Source organism: Asterias amurensis, chromosome 5 (assembly GCF_032118995.1).
Source record: "Asterias amurensis chromosome 5, ASM3211899v1".
Classification (NCBI taxonomy): domain Eukaryota; kingdom Metazoa; phylum Echinodermata; class Asteroidea; order Forcipulatida; family Asteriidae; genus Asterias; species Asterias amurensis.
The window spans coordinates 16265870-16283045 of NC_092652.1; the positions used below are offsets into that span (position 1 = coordinate 16265870).

The 17176-nt window shown below is 39.3% G+C and overlaps 1 protein-coding gene across 5 annotated transcripts in view; it reads right to left on the reverse strand.

Annotated features, from left to right (window-relative positions):
* Positions 1 to 5778: 5778 nt before the first annotated feature.
* Positions 5779 to 17176, reverse strand: part of LOC139937620 (neuromedin-U receptor 2-like) — a 100916-nt gene continuing 89518 nt past the window's right edge. For all 5 annotated transcript variants that reach the window (XM_071932851.1, XM_071932853.1, XM_071932850.1 and 2 more), the window contains one exon: positions 5779 to 11386. In XM_071932851.1, the coding sequence (XP_071788952.1) occupies positions 10162 to 11382 (1221 nt within the window). In that variant the 5' untranslated portion in view covers positions 11383 to 11386 and the 3' untranslated portion in view covers positions 5779 to 10161. The remainder of the gene's footprint in view (positions 11387 to 17176) is intronic.

A 17176-nucleotide genomic window follows, 5' to 3' on the forward strand; every position in this document is an offset into this window, starting at 1 on the left:
ATGAATCGTGTGGTCCGAACCTCGTGCGCGCGCTTTGTATACAAACACAGTTTTCACGCCCAATATTTTCATGAATGAAAACAGTATTGAGGTGTATACCGTGTAGTTGGTGTAACGGCAGCCATGCGCGTGCGCATCAAGAGGCCGGTTGAGCATAAAGTCATGTTTTTTCTACTTGGCTATTTCTGCAAAACTTTATCCTGAGTAAAAAAAAGGAATCAAAGATGTTTTGCATTGTAGCATACGGCACAACGACTTAAGCAATTAGCCTTTGTTTCCCTCATTTAGGCACCGAATAGGTCAAAAATAAAAAATTAATTAATTGAAAAAACAAACCCCCAAAACACCCCAAATTAAAACAAAAACAAATTAAAACCCCAAAACAAAGAATAAAAATAAGCAAAAACAAATAATTATACTAACTAACAAAATCATATAAAATTATGAACGGAAAATTATTTAATATAATGGCTTATTAATACCAGCAGGAAGATGCCACGTGTCTGATGACTTCTCAATGGGAGCATGGATGTAGAAATAGATGGCTTATTAATTGCTTTATGCTCCATATTACATGTGACCTATATACACACATGCCTGGTCGATGACATGTGGTAGATTGACCACAAATTGTCAAGTTCATTTTTTCCCCAGAAAACTACACATTGCATTAGTCCCTGACATACAAATGGACGGGGAGTGCTATAAAATACGACAAAAATGGCCGTAAATAAAATAATATCAACTCGCATATTAATGTCTCCATCTCCCTTGTTCATATTGGAGTTTTCTTTTAACAATTTTATTTTTATTTCATTTGTGTCCAGCAAATCATTTTGTTCTCTACCGATAACAAGACTTTTTGTATCATCTACTCGTTGAGAACTGCGACAGTTTCGGAAGTTACGTTTACTACACGCCCACTCGCGTGATATGAAGATTCTGGGCAAAAAGCCAATAAAACCTTTCCACCTAAAAACACGATGATACACCACTTCCCGACATGGCCTGATCAAAATTCAGTTTTGCCAAAACAACCCATGATCCAGTAAACGCCTTTGTTTTGAAAATATTAAAATAATTGTGCGGCAATGCTAGCTCTTATAACAGGCAATACTCAGCGCCGGGCTCTTGTGAGTGTGCCCCAATCCATGCCGCGACCATGGATGCGACCCAGCACGACCAGTGAACGATCACATAGCATGGGTTTAATTGGAAAATATTATTTCTTAGGAGACTGGTCTAAAATGCAACAACCAGATCTTGAACCCCAGCGTGGTGGTCATCGGTATCGGGCCGTAGTCCGCACTGATAGGACCCCGTGGTCATAAGACCAGACGGCCTTCGAAAGTAAACTTCGGGTCAACCGCCGGGGTTTCAGATCTTTAGGCTGGGGTTACAAGTTCAGCTCGGTCTATCGGCAGTTTCTACCAGTTGGGGTTCAATAAACGACATACCTCCGGCCCCTCATTAAATGTTGGGTGGGACCGTAACCAGTTTGTCACAATCCTAGCTCTATATGATTTATTGTTTTATGGGGAAATTTATTTGTAAATAAATAATGCCACCCTTGTTTTCTGTTTTATAACCAAATCGTTATGGTTATCCTATGATAGTAGTTTGTGTAATGTTTTCTTCATAAAATAAGGAGCAGTTTTAATTCTTAAAGGCAGTGGACACTATTAGTAATAATTGTCAAAGACTAGCCTTCACAGTTGGTGTATCTCAACATATGCATAAAATAACAAACCTGTGAAAATTTGAGCTCAATCGGTCATCGAAGTTGCGAGATAATAATGAAAGAAAAATAACCCTTGTCACACGAAGTTGTGTGCGTTAAGATGGTTGATTTCGAGGCCTCAAGTTCTAAATCTGAGGTCTCGAAATCAAATTCGTGGAAAAATACTTCTTTCTTAAACACTATGGCACTTCAGAGGGAGCCGTTTCTCACAATGTTTTATACTATCAACCTCTCCCCATTACTCGTCACCAAGAACGGTTTTATGCCAATAACTATTTTGATTTATTACCAATAGTGTCCACTGCCTTTAACGCAATTTGACTGCAAACAGCGAGCCATGAAATTGGGCCATGCATGCAGGTCCCTGATACACTGGAACACGACCTCTTTTTCAAATAAATTCCACAAAATTGAGCTCGAATTGGTTTATTTTCTTTCTCCATGGTCCAATGATCTAGATAATTGGGATACAAAGGGATTAAACAACATTCAACTAATGAAAAAGTATAACATGGAATTTAGATGTGCTCAGCCAAAATGATCTTTTATTCGAATATGATAGCCATGCTGTCCAACGCCCCCAAGAACTAAACACAAGATGGCGCTATCTAAGACAGTATTTAACGATCACATAATTTTATTAAAAACGTATGGCTAGTCCTAACTGTAAAATCCACTCCAGGACCACCTTTTCGTAAGGTCACAAATTATTGCCAAGCCCATGAACTCCTACATTTTCAAACCAAACCCATGTATTTTTTGTGCTTACTCTTTCCCTGTTTAGAAGCAAATTCATAAGTATTTTGGGCATGGCTTTCAAATGTTTGTGCTATCTTAGAGTATTGTTTCGGTGGAATATTATAATTAAAAGTTATAACTAAAATTTATTGAGCATGATTAATTTTAGACGTGCTGTGAAAACTGGTATGGCTATGGTGGCAGTGACCTTGTATATAATAGGGATATTGTGACTATACTGGTATGAAAGCACCGTAGATCTGTCTGTAGTTTGACCCGGATGCTATAATCTGATGCAACACAACCAGTCAATTGGTACTTCCCTCAATAGTTTTTATGATTTTCATATCATAATTATTTCCGTTTGAAAGTTGGTGAAACCAATACTGTGCACGACCTCGAACTTAACCCCCAGTTCACTCGGATTACGTGTGTTCACACGTTTTAGCCCAGAAATCAGTGACGTAAAACTGGTAATTGGATTACACGGTGACCACCCCAAGGACACCATGGTTTGATGTGGACCTTATCAAAATCAAAAATCAAGGTCGGTCCACTAAACAAAATAGTTTGATTTCTTTCGAAACATAGATCAACTTCATTGATTTATACACGACAATTTAAGTAAGTCTATCTTGTATTATCGTAGGCCCTATATGTCAAGTGTTTTTAAAAGTAGGCCTACATGTATGTTAATTTCAAAACTTATAGGCTTGGGGGGGGGGGGGGTAGATGAGGTGGAACCGTCTATAATATATCGAGCTATGACATCCCAAATGATTACAGGTAAGTCTCTTTTTAGAAAAAATACATTGCTCAATGGGTTTTTCTGATTTAAGATGATGGTCTTTGAAAAGCATCCGTGTATTATGAAATGCAAATGGTTAGTTAGATAAATTAAAAGTAGAATATAATGATCAATACAAAAATGCCTCGAAATTGCACGGTTTTCCTTTTTTGTCGCGAAGAAACACGGTCGGCCATTTTGTCGAATATAAATTTTGACTCCATAAAATGGCCGACCGTGTTAGTTCGTGACGTAAAAGGAAAACCATGCAATTTCGAGTGATACTTGTGTGGTTCATTGTATTCTACCTTTAAAATGTCTTTCTAATCATATGCATTTTATAGCAAACGGTTTCAAACGCTTTTCAAAGACCAGCTCGTCCGATCCAAGGCAACGTGTTTCTTTAAAGTCACCTGGAAGTGGTATTTTTTCAAAATAAAGCTTTTGTCACTAATATATGTTTTTTGATGAGTGGAATGTGAATAAACAGTTAACTAAGGTTTGAAAAAATCAGTTCTTATGTTATTTACAAATTTAAGAGTAGACCCCGACCCGTCAATCGAGGCAGACTTTGCCTGTAATGCGTAGAGTAAACACAATTGCAAAGTAAATGTACGGACCAAGTCGTAAGTTTGTACGTTTCAAAAAAAGATTTTTTTTTTTTTTTTTTTTTTCGGCAATGCCGACCAGGTGTATTGCTGCTGAATGCAGAAAAACACTTTTTGAAACGTACCAACTCAGGACTTGGACGTACATGTACTTTGCACGTGTGTTTACTATACGCATTGCAGGCAAAGTCTGCCTCGATTGACGTCACAAAAGGGGTAGGCGGAGTCAGCCCCCAAACAACTTTATATATTTTTTAAACATATAAATCGTGACAAACAATTACTAAAAAAATTGTTTTATTGTTCGTATAAGCATATACTCTTATGTTTGAAAGAAAAAAAATTATATTTCCAGGTGACTTTAAAATTGAATGAAAGTAAAACCAAAGTAGTTTTAAAGCCATTGGACATTTTCGGTAAACAGTGTTGTCCATAGGCCCACAGTTCGTGTATCACAACTATATAAAATAACAAACATGTGAAAATTTAGGCTCAATCGGTCATCGGAGTCGGGAGAAAATTACGGGAGAACCCACCCTTGTTTCCGCACGTTTCGCCGTGTCATGACATGTGTTTAAACTAAATCCGTATGTTTTCTCAAAAAGTAAAGCATTTCATAGAATAATATCTCAAGAGAAGTCTTTCACCATTACCTTCTGTAAACCCTGTAAGTTATTTGTAAATCTGTGAACTTTTTTTCCCTGTTCCGAAAGTGTCATTTAATAGTTTAAAGAGAAACGCATTCAATAGTTTAAAGTGAGACAAACCACAAAGTGAAACCAAACAATTGAAAGTGGAACCTTTCAAAATACTGTGATGAAACCAACACAACTTTTTTAGACGTATACTTTTTCAATTTGCCTTTTTTAATCAGATGTAGCTTATGTGAAAGAAACTGAGCACGTATTCTGTGTCATCGAGTACACTCTAAAAACTAAAGAGTTGAATCCAACACTAATGCATGAGTGCGGTGAGTGACTACACTTTGAAAGTGAAGCATTTTATATGTTAAATCCAGCATTTTACCCAGTCAACAATTTGAGTGCCAGTTTAACGTTTAAAAAGCTGATCCAATAATTCAGGAACATTTTTGAGAAATGTTGAAATAACACCTAAATATTGTTGAATTAACCCTTTTTGCGTTGGATCAACATTTTCAAATGCTAGATTTAACAAACAAAACGCTGGATCCGACACTTTCAAAGTGTAGTTACTCACTGAACTCATTGGCTTCAACTATTTTTGTTTTTAGAGTGTAGTTTTTGGCTTAGATGTCCGTCTTGATTCTCTATGGTTGATACATCGAGAACAAGGCCGTATATACTTAGGGAATGCTCATTTATTTTTATACTTTTGTTTAGGGAAATCGACATACCGATAAATACCAACAATAACGAATACTAATCTGCTTAATAGCAAATATCTTTTTTTTTTTATGCAAGTCGCCACGAAACAATTTGCTTAAGGCCACTTCAAGGTGTGGGCTACACTTTTTTCCCAGAGGCCGTTGCCACCTACTCATAGGGCTGAAACAGGGCTGCCCTCTTTACAGTCCATACGAATATAGGCTTGGGTATCATCAATCCGAAGCCTGGCCGGGAGCAGAAAGCACTACCTCCCCAATTTGACGATAGCAAGTGTCACGACCGGGACTCAAACCCACACTCAGCTGATCAAACACGCAGAGCTTGAATTCGGTGCACTTAACCGCTCGGCCACGACACGCAAATAACAGCGGAGTACCAGTGGCAACAATGTAAACCTATACAGATCGACATGTAATGAAAATCATAATCACACCTTAGTTTTTATTAGGTTTATACGCTTTTTTACTTATAAGTTAACATCACAACAAAATATTAAATTTGACGATAAAAGGGTTTAAATTGCATGTAACTGAGGGGATGGGTGGCGAGGGGGGGGGGGTGGGGCTACCTCTGGAGCGGGGACATTGGTGCGAGGTGTTGTAAACAAAAGTTGTGTACTACGCCAGGGTTTAGTCAAACGGTCTCAAAATTCACAGTTTTGTCCGTTGCTCTCTGACTCTCTCCCCTGTCTCTCTCTGTGAGCTCTCTCTCTCTCTATTCATGTATCTCTACGTACCTGACTGGTACGTTACACTTTAGTTACCTGCTCAAGTTGGTTGCGTGTTGTCATTTTAGCCTTTCTAGAAAGACTCTGCTAGGGTCGAAACGTCAGGCTAATTGACCCTTTTAGCAGGTTACTTTATATTGAAACATGATCAAATAGTCGGGTGATTGGCCCGTTTGAAACATTGATCAAGAAGTCGACCACGGGGAAGACCAAGACCAAGACCAAGACCACGACGCAGAGTAGAGCCCAAGACCAATATCAGTGTATGGCAGGCCCGGTGTATGAGACTGCATGAGACTGCATGAGACTGAAACCGGTCTCATGCAGTCGGTGTATTGCGCCCTCTAACGGAGACTAATACTACAAGGGTCGTCAAACAAGACTACGAAGCGTGCCCTCCCCCTCTTTACGATGACCTGCAAAAGCATGCAGTGAAAACAATGTTAAGGAGAGGTCGAGTGACCTTAACTTGGGAACGAAGTTGGAAACTGGCCTTAAAATGGAGTTGTTCATTCAGGAGAGGGCGGTGGTGAATTAACAAAAAACAATGAAAGAACCATGTTGTAAATTGGGAGAAGCCCTACAAGTTTCATTACTAAATTTGACAACACTTTAAGTTGAAAGACAAATGCTTGAGTGATTAGAAAATGGAGACTGGAAAAGAACATTCATAACATTTTAAACATACTTAATTATGAAGATACATTTAATCAAAAGAGTAAACCGCCATAAAAGATGAGCAGGTCCATTTCAGCAAAGACAGAAAATGGGTCCACACTTCATGAATATACCTTGACCAGTGAACTAAATACTTTTATTGCAAAGCCGGCAAAACCCTCTTAACTATTCTCAACCAAACAATAATTTGGCAGTTCGTCTTTGCTTCTTTGAATAAATAATGATACGAAAGGCATGTCATCTTCGAATAAAACATGATACGAAAGGCATGTCATCAAATGGGTTACTGTGAAGGAGAATGTCGCCCTCTTGTGACCATTTGTTTACATCCGGCCCGAGCCTGAACATCTAGCCTGAACGTATGACGTCATTCTTCGAGGGATAAAGACATGCTGGGGCCCAGTCTACTGAACATCCAGCGTGCGTTTTCGCGGTCGTAACCAGTAACTGTTTCTGTCATTGACCAGTAATTAACCAAAGGCCAAAGTTTTATACTGCCAACCTCTCCCCATTACTGGTTAACAAGTGAAGTTTTATGCTAATAATTATTTTGAGTAATTACCAATAGTGTCCACTGCCTTTAACCAAACGCGCTGGGACGGGCAAACGTATCGAGCACGATCATTGGTATAATTTCCCGAAAATGCTCAGTCCCATCATGCATCACGCTCACACTTCTATGCACTGCATGCATGACGTACTTCCTGGTCAAGAATCTGCCCAAACTGATACGCCCTTCCCAGCGGTCCTGGATAGCTTGGCCGCTGGTAATGGGGTCGAGCGAAGCCAGAGATCTGCGATTGAGCCTAAACGTCAATCCCCTAGTACAATCACCATTCATCTACATTCATTTCACATACGCAGTCAAATCATTCGTACATATACTGCATTACATAATACACAGGACTCACTCCGTGCAGACGAGCGGAAGTAGCTTTCAATATCTGTGTTTTGATTGGTCCGAAAAGTGACGTTTGACAGCTGCACCCACATCACCTCAGACCAATCAAACCACAGGTTAGAAAGCTTACGTCACTGACAGGGGGAATCCATCCCAAAACGTGACCGACACTCCATCACGAGCACTACATGGGCTTAGACTGGAACAGTGTCTATAACAGTGGAACAGGCCCGATTTCATAGAGCTGCTTATAAGAGAAAATAATGCTAAGCAACTTTCTGCTTAGCAGAAATAAGCAGGGCACCAGTCACAGATTGCACACGTTACATGGTATTTTGGCTGGCAACCTTATTCTGGTAAGCAAAACATGTAGTTGTTTTAACTTAAGTTGTATTTGTGAAATTGGGCCCAATCTATATGTACAGATATGGGTCAAATCCTATTGGTTCATAGCCACCAATTGTTTCTGAAATAAAACTTTGATTGGCTGTTACTTTCCCGCTTCTTTCTGGATCATTCCCTTAACCCATTTCCCCTCCCTTTTTCTATAAATGGATATGTATTTGTTTGTACTTATTTTATGCCTCTGAAAAAGGTCCGGTTTGGATCGAAAGCTGAGGCCATCTACCCTATATTCATTATATACGAGTCAACGTATACCAATCATAAATTGAACATGTGACATGGTATTTGGCTGGTAAGCTTATTCACGCAAGCAAAATGTCGTTGTGCTAAAGGTTGTTTTGTGCTTAAAGCCATTGGACCCTTTCGGTAAACAGTATTGTCCAAGGCCCACACTTCGTGTATCACAACTTCTATATCAAATGACAAACCTGTGAAAATTTGGGCTTAATCGGTCATCAGAGTCGGGAGAAAATAACGGGAAAACCCACCCTTGTATCCGCGCGTTTCGCCGTGTCATGACATGTGTTTAAAATAAATCCGTAATTCTCGTTAACGAGAATTGATATTGTTTTACTGTTTTCTCAAAAAGTAAAGCATTTCATGGAATAATATTTCAAGAGAAGTATTTCACCACTACCTTCTGTAAACCCTGTAAGTTATTTGTAAATCTGTGAACTTTTTAATTTTTTTCTGTACCGAAAGGGTCCAATGGCTTTACGCAGCTCTATGGAATTTTGCCTATATAGTCAAGTGGATATGGGTCAATGTATCGTAACGGGGGACACGAACACACACACACACACCCACACTGAGGACAAACCCTTCTCCCGACAAAAACACCATGACCTTTCAATACAAATTACTCTTCTGTGTACATACCGAGCAAATTAAACTACAAACTAACTCGTTTTCTATGAATATGAGGAATCGCATTTCCGTTAAAAGAAAATTCATTTGTCACTGTATCACATTTTGGAGAGTTTTATCAATCTTTGAGTGCAAGACTAGTGGGTTGCGCATGCTGCATTAAGACCACAATGGCATCTAACAACCACGTTGGCGAAGAAAACAGGTTCATCTATACTCTCTACACGAACAGTTCAGTGAATGCCACGTATTCCTTGCATTGACCGCGTTGACATTTTCCATTGTTTCACATCAAAGATGGTGGTCAATGACGTCATGTGCAATCCGTCTGTTGACGATGGGCTAAAACAGACAGTGTCACTAAACGTGTATGGCTGAGACTACATAATAGACGATTTCAATAATTAAAGTCCAACCATAAGCCGTTTCCATCCACCGAGTCCAGCTCCAAGACCCTGTTGAATTTATTTGAGCTGTTAAAGAGTGAGTTATAATAGTCGGCAAATCTTGCACTCGTGTTTAGCCTTTATAAAGCATAACGCCAACAAGAGTAGTCCCAGCTGCCATTAAAATCATGGAACGTTTAAAACGTTATCAGACTACACTATAACGACTCTCCCTTTTTTGGGCGAGGGTTAACAATAATAGGGTTTCTAATTGCTTCAACAATTTAATTGCGTCTATACGAAGCAAGCTGTGAAGACCACAGTCTCCGTTGAGCGATGCAGAACAAACAATCAAGATGGCGACATTTCATGCAGACACATCATTCTTCCCGGAGGACAGAAGCAGCAGGGAACAGTCTTCTTCACTTCAATATGAATGAATCGAAAATTGAAGTACGTCATGATACTATAATTGCGCCCTCTGTCGACATTGTTCAAACGAGCATCGATGATCGAGTTCACGCGGTGTGTTGTTGGATGATCAAGAACACGTAGAATCACTGTTCATGTATCTTCCACCCGAACGATGATAATGTAGTGCCATTTTGTACAGTGTGTTGTTCTCAAAGATCCCAATCTCGTCCCCATGGTTTTACTTGATTTCCAACCATGTTTACAGTGAGAGAGCCGTCAGCCTCGTACTGTTCGACAAACTCTGGGAACGAAGTTGGACTGATCCCCGCTGGAGGGTGGTGTGGTGCTCCTGTTCAGCGTTGTTCACAGGTGGTGTTCTCATCGGTTGGGCGTGCGAACACTGCACACTCAGGCCAAGAACACACTGCCTTAAACTCAGCCACCGACTCTAGAGCGTTCCAAAATATCAAGACTACAGACAATTATTGTTACTTTAAGACATTCCAATGACAATTACTTTAAAATAACGAGACACAAGTACACTACACATATCTCCTGTCAGACGGGAGCCTACACAGCTTCATTCCGATTTCTAACGAGCCATTATTATTAGCCATACGTCGATCCTTCGGACAGCATGGCCAACACATAACGAACAAGTCCTTAAAAGCTCGCCTGTACCTTTCGCTCATGACGTTGTAAATGAAGGGATTAACGGCCGAGTTCGTGTAAATCATGATCCGCGATATGTTGACCATGACCCAGATCAGATTAGGCGGCAGCGAGTGCTCGTAGATGTTGAAGAGGTTCAGAATCCTAAACGGGGTGATGCAGATGATGTAGACCACAATGGTAACGATGAGCATGCGCACAACTTGCTTCTTGACGATGTTTGACGTCACTCCCTCCAAGACCGTGACGTAGGTTGCACGCGCCGACTTGTGGAGTTGAATCATGGTCAACGTGTATAAGATACACGTCACTGGAATGACGGAGAGTAACAATAACTGGTCAAATGTCATGGATTTTCGAAAGCGGACACATTGAAGGGCGTAACGAGGGTAGCAGTAATCGCAATATTCAATCGACTGAGGGCGCACTGACGATGAATTCGTGGGCGGCATGTTCCACATGAGGGCGTACTTGACTTTCACGGAGAACACCAGCGACGGGACTTTGTAGGTAAGCGAGAAAAGCCACACCAATGAGCACAAAATGATCGTCCGTTTTTTGGTGCTGAAACGTCGAAAACGAAACGGCCAGCAAGTAGCAATGTACCTCTCGAACGTCACTAGGATGACTATCAGTGCAGACGCAATGACAGCACTGTCAGTTAAAAAGATATTGATTTTGCAGAACTCTAAAGGAAGATACGTGTAGTCGCCTATGATTGGCGTGGTTAAGTACTGCACCCAAAACTGGGGCACCGAGAAGAGCAAAAATGTCAGGTCTGCAACGGCAAGATTGATAAGATAGTGGTTGGTCACCGTCCTCATGTATAAGTAGCGGAAGAATGCAATAATCACTGCACTATTTCCCAGCACGCCGATGGTGAAGATTATCGGCATGACAACGATGATCAGCATCTTATCCACAACAGAGTAAACGATCATCGGCGCGGTGTCCTCATTGACTTCCATCATATTGCCGAGAGAGGGCGCTGTCTCATCGTCCGAGGAGTTCATCACGAAGGTCTCCGTGGAATACGGGGTCCAGCTGCCTGGGGACGAGGCGGTGGGGTCGACCTCCGTGAGGTTCGACATGATGCTGGAAAACACAAAATAAAAAATGCAAATTAGCCGCCACGGATAGCATGTTTTTGTTGGTACACATCACTGTACACGGAAAAGAAGACAGACTATTTTTTTTAGCCACGTAAATACTGTCTATAAGACTATAGCTCCATGCTAAGACAATTTCTACTGTATTAAAGGAACACGTTGCCTTGGATCGGTCGAGTTGGTCTTTGAAAAGCGTTCTGTATCCGTTTGTTATAAAATCGATCTGGTTAGAAAGATGCTGTAAAAGTAGAATACAATGATCTACACAATAATATGCCTTGAAATTGCGTGGTTTTCTTTTTACCTCGTCGACTAAAAACACGACGCGACGTAAAATGAAAACCGTACAATTTTGAGTGATACTTGTGTGGATAATTATATTCTACTTTTAAAACATCTTTCTAACCACGCATTTCATAACAATCAGTTTCAAACGTTTTTTTTTATAGACCAACTCGTCCGATCCAAGGCAATGTGTTCCTTTAAAATTACTTGTCTCAGACAAGTAAGTCTAATAAGTAAAAGTAGAAAGGCAACACACCGTATACCTCTTTAGCTAGCAACTAGTCAATTAATTCGGTATCAAATTTGGGGCTTTCTTTAATCGTAGCCAATTTTGTAGATATTGTTTACTCGGCCGGAGTCATTCGGCACCATAACTAAACTAACGAAATCACCAATTTGACCGAAACATTTGCCTGCCGAAAGCGCACATCATGTTGTTGTGACGTTTCGCCGGAGAGCCACAACAGAACAAGCTTGCTTACTATAATATTTGAAACTCATTTGAGAGTCATTCCGTTTTCCTCTTAAACCGAAAAAAATAAAAAAATAAAATAAATAGGCCATAGATAATTTAATGTTGGGACATTCCTTCGTTTTGTACACATACAAAAGGAACATCCTATTCTTCAATACGGGTCCACAATTCGTGTTGTAATGTGCTACACATATCTAATGATATGATATGCTACACCTCACACATAGGGGTGTCAATCAGTGGATGTCAGTTATTTGGTTGGGAGGGGAGGGGGGTAGGACAAAACTGCCAATCGGTTGCCAATTGTCAATGGTAAATGAAAAAAAAAAAAAAAAATCCGAGATCACTCTGGTCAGCTCATAAACCATTGGATCATGCCAGGGACCACAGGGGGGTTATAAATCAAGAGTGTTTTGATTAGAAGAGGCAGGAAACAAAACTGTGCAGGCAACCTTGGTGTAATAAATCAGTCGTACAATAGCAGATGAACCAAACTATCAAAACTGAAGAAGGGAACAAAAACAGGCTCAAAATTTTCAAGGCAATAGGAATGCCTCCCCAAATTAAAAACAAGACAATTAGATTAAATAAATCATTGAAACAGTGAAAAACACACGCGCTTAAAGACAGAGGACACTATTGGTAATTGTTAAAGACTAGTCTTCTCACTTAGTGTGTATCTCAACATATGCATAAAAATAACAAACCTGTGAATATTGAGCTCAATTGGTCGTCGGAGTTGCGAGATAACTACGAAAGAAAGAAAAAAAAACACCCTTGCCACACGAAGTTGTGTGCTTTCAGATGCTTGATTTCAATACCTCAAATTCTAAATCTGAGGTCTCGAAATCAAATTCTTGGACAATTACTCATTTTTTGAAAACTACGTCACTTCAGAGGGAGCCGTTTCTCAGAATGTTTTACCTCTACCCATTACTCTTTACCAAGTGATGTTTTATGCAAAAACATTATTTTGAGTAATTACTATTAGTGTCCACTGCCTTTAACCGTTGACAAAAACCTGGACGCAAATTGCTGACAATGTAGAGGGAAAGTTGCAACCAAAAAGGTCCCATGTTGACCATTGGAGTTGTCACAAGACTTGCAGCTATAAATTACGCACGTTCCAAACGATTGTCACGTAAAGTAAACAGTAACCCCGCAGTACAAAACAAAAAACATATAGTACAAAGATTTGTGATTCTATGACCGTACACCAGGACGAATAGCAGCCTTAAGTCAAGGCGCACGTGACACCATCACACGACCCAAAATGTCACGCACGAAAATAAAACCAGAACGAGGGGTGCCACGGAGGCGTGCGCTTTGAATAAAGGCTAGACAAATGGCATAAGGTAAAAATGGGGGGGGGGGGGGGGGGCGACGTATAGGCCTATACACAGTCTTAGCCAATAAGGCTCAAGAAATCTTTTGGCAGAATTTCGGAAGAAATACGCTATCGAACTGGAAGGTATAGTCAAGAGGTATTGAACAAGGTTTTAGGTGATTGCCTTATCGAATTTGTGGCAAAACGTGCTGCAAAACTTCACACATTCATTCCATAGTCACGTAAACTAAATAGTAAATAATTAAAAGCATCAAGTTAGAGAGCAACTAAAGCTGCTTGAAACAGCTGTTCAGATGTCACCGGCGTAAAGAGGCCTATTGTAAAAGAAGAAAACAAAAAAAGGAATAAATATATCAGGGGAAATCAATTGGTGTCTCTTTAACCGCCGTGTTACTCCAAGATCATAATAGTTTGAAACTAACTTTTCTAGACCATACAATAATGCGTTAAAGGGAAGGTATGCGTTTGGTTATCACTCTTAAACTTAATGGTAAAACCAACCTCGTTGTTAGAAGTCTAAACAACAGCTTTTGATAGTATACAACATGTTGAGAAACATTCACTTATGTAATGTGGTTTATAACAAGATATAAATTTGTATGCCCCTAAATTTGAATCTGCGTCACTGCCAGGAATAACGCTTCTCAGATTGTGTGTATGATTATCCTGCGTGGACATTACTCGCTCCTGATTTTCGGCGAAACGCGACCACAATTTAAAATGAAATTTGCAAAAGTTTTATTGTATACATTTACAAAATGATCAAAACAATCAAACGATTCCCCAAATCAAAGGTATAACCTCGCATTTAAAGGAAGAACGCTGAACCTACCCTGAACTTTATGGTTGTACGTCGTAAGCAATTAAATTGCACCCACCGTACTATTCGCTCGACCCCGCGGACATGTTTTGAAGGGTCTCTATGTGTAAACAAAAGGACAAAAACAAATCGTACCTATTCGTACATAGCAATGCGCAAATGAGTGACTGACGCTATCACAAAGAATTACATTTATATTCAATTTTAAATTGCTCGGAAGAGCTACTCGACGCACAACATTCCTTCCAGCGTGTATACAGACTGATTTGTTAGCAAAGCTACAAGGTTTATTGTCAAAGCATACAGTCAACACAGGTCTTGTTTTGTTTTGTCTAAAAAAAGAGCATGTAATCTTGTAACGCAACAGTAAGATCTAGCGTAATGTGCCTTTTTCCCTTAGCCCCAACAGCGCTGCCAGGTACAGGCATGCTGTGTCATTGACAGCGCCCGTTCAAGTAATTGTGTCTAACGGCGTAATGGCCGCAAATTAAACAAACACGAACCACTCAAAGTGTTAGCCACGGTTAATTTCTTACCGAGTCGATAAGTCACACACTGTGCGCTAAACGTGAGTACAAGTTATCTTGTATTTGTTGTGATTAAGCATTGAGTATAAGACACTGCGCTGTTGTTATGTTTTCCTGAGCTGTTTTTTTAAGGATTTGGGTACTTTTTCAAAATGTCCATAGATTTACATTAAACTTACAGGGTTAGAAGATAATGACGGTGGAAAGCTCCCTTCAAATCTTACTAACTGAGGTGCTTAAGTTTTTGAGAAATGAGTAAAACAATGTCATGAAAATACGTTTGTTAATGATTAAAATAGTTTTCGTCTCATGAGACGAACATTATTTTGATGACATTGTTTTACTCATTTCCCAAAAACTACAGCACCTCAGGACATAGTATTTTCAGGGAAGGTTTCTACCATCATTATCTTCAAACTGTGTAAGTTTAGTGTACATCTGTGGACATTGTGTTTTTTGTCCTACAAAAGTTACATAGGCCCTTTAAAGCCTAGGCCTACTTAAATTAATTGTTGTTAACATAAGATTGGTTGTTAGCATAAATACATATCGATAACGAGAACGATAACGAGAACGAAAACGACAACGTTGAAAATGCACGCCCTCAATTGGTTGACTGGCGCGGGCGTATTCTGCGTGACACATTCAACCAATAGAATGCGTTCTCTTTGCGTCGTTATCGTGATCGTTTTCGTTATTGCTGCAGTGTGACTTGGCCTTTAAGTTATGGTCTTATCTCGATTGAGGACGAGTGACACGTCCTTACTGAAAAACTGTAAACTGTAAGTTTTTAGTAACTCGTACTTCTAGTCATAAGTCAGGACTATATTTTGTCAGTACAGTGCTGACATATCAAGCTTTAAAGGGTAAATCAAGGACTGCGGTAGAAATTGTCGAAATGTTTAAAATTTCAATCTGGAGGTTTACTGATTATTATAGTTCCCCAGAGGAGGACTAAATCTTACGGAGACATGTTTCCGTCGGAAATATTGTCAAAGCACCCTTGGAAACATTAACTTTTTACAGTGTTTTCCATTGAGAATCCGCACTGAGGTCACGTAGTTACTCCTTATAGACAACAGTTGCACAACAAGATATTTTCATTACAGGAGAATTACAGTGTGGGCGAAGTCTAGACATAATACATAACAAACTGTATTACTCCCTCCCCCCCCCCAAAAAAAAAAAAAAAAAAAGGAAAACTTATTTTTGCTCACACAAGTTTGTAAATCACCACAACAACATTAAAGGTTACAAAAGGCAGTTACAAATATTGCACAAGAAACAACACACAAGGATTTAAAAACACAATTCATACACACCCAGTCAGGCCTTGTAACAAGAGCAAAATATAATGAAATATTTATATCAAAATAATGAATGCAAATAATTAGAATGAACCAGCACTAATCTTTTATAAACTATGCGTTAAAAAAACGTCTAATGTGGTCAATTGCGGTCACCCAGTAAACATACTGCAACCGTCCGATTGTTTTAGTTTTATATAAATACAGAGATAAAACATAAAACTGAATTGAGATTATTATCGAAAATCTTGAGCGGTTATGTCACCGCATCAGGACAGAATAATCCGTATTTAGAATTACACTATCTGAAAAACCTTTCACCGTAACGTTTCTTAGATCTAAATTTTTGGAATAGAAGCTGATATTTCCCCCCGTAATCACATAACTTCGTATATGAAATTATTCACAACATCCATTGTACTATCGAAATTGCTGTATACTTCTATCCATTGATTGTATACGTTTTGATTGGCATTACTTTTAAAGTGATTACCAAACACAATATTCATTTTAAAGGATTTGGATACTTTTTCGAAATGTACATAGATTTACATTAAACTTACAGGGTTTGAAGATAACGACAGTGGAAAGCTTCCTTTCAAATATTACTTACATGAGGTGCTGTAGTTTTAGAGAAATGAGTAAAACAGTGTCATGAAAGTACGTTTGTAAATGCTTAATTAATATTTTGATTTCATAACATTGGTGTACTTATTTCCCCAAAACTACAGCACCTCAGCACGTAATATTTTCAGGGAAGCTTTCTACTATCATTATCTTCAAACTGTGTAAGTTTAGTGTAAATCTGTGGACATTGTGTTTTTTGTCCTACAAAAAGTACATACACCCTTTAAAGGCATTCGACATCTTTGGTAATATTGTCAAAGACCAGTATTCTTGACTAAATTTTGACTAAATTGGTCATCGAAGTTGCTTGAGACTTCATGGACAGAAGAAACACCATTGTTGCACAAATTTGTATGTGCTCTCAGATGCCTAATAAAAGGCTTCAGC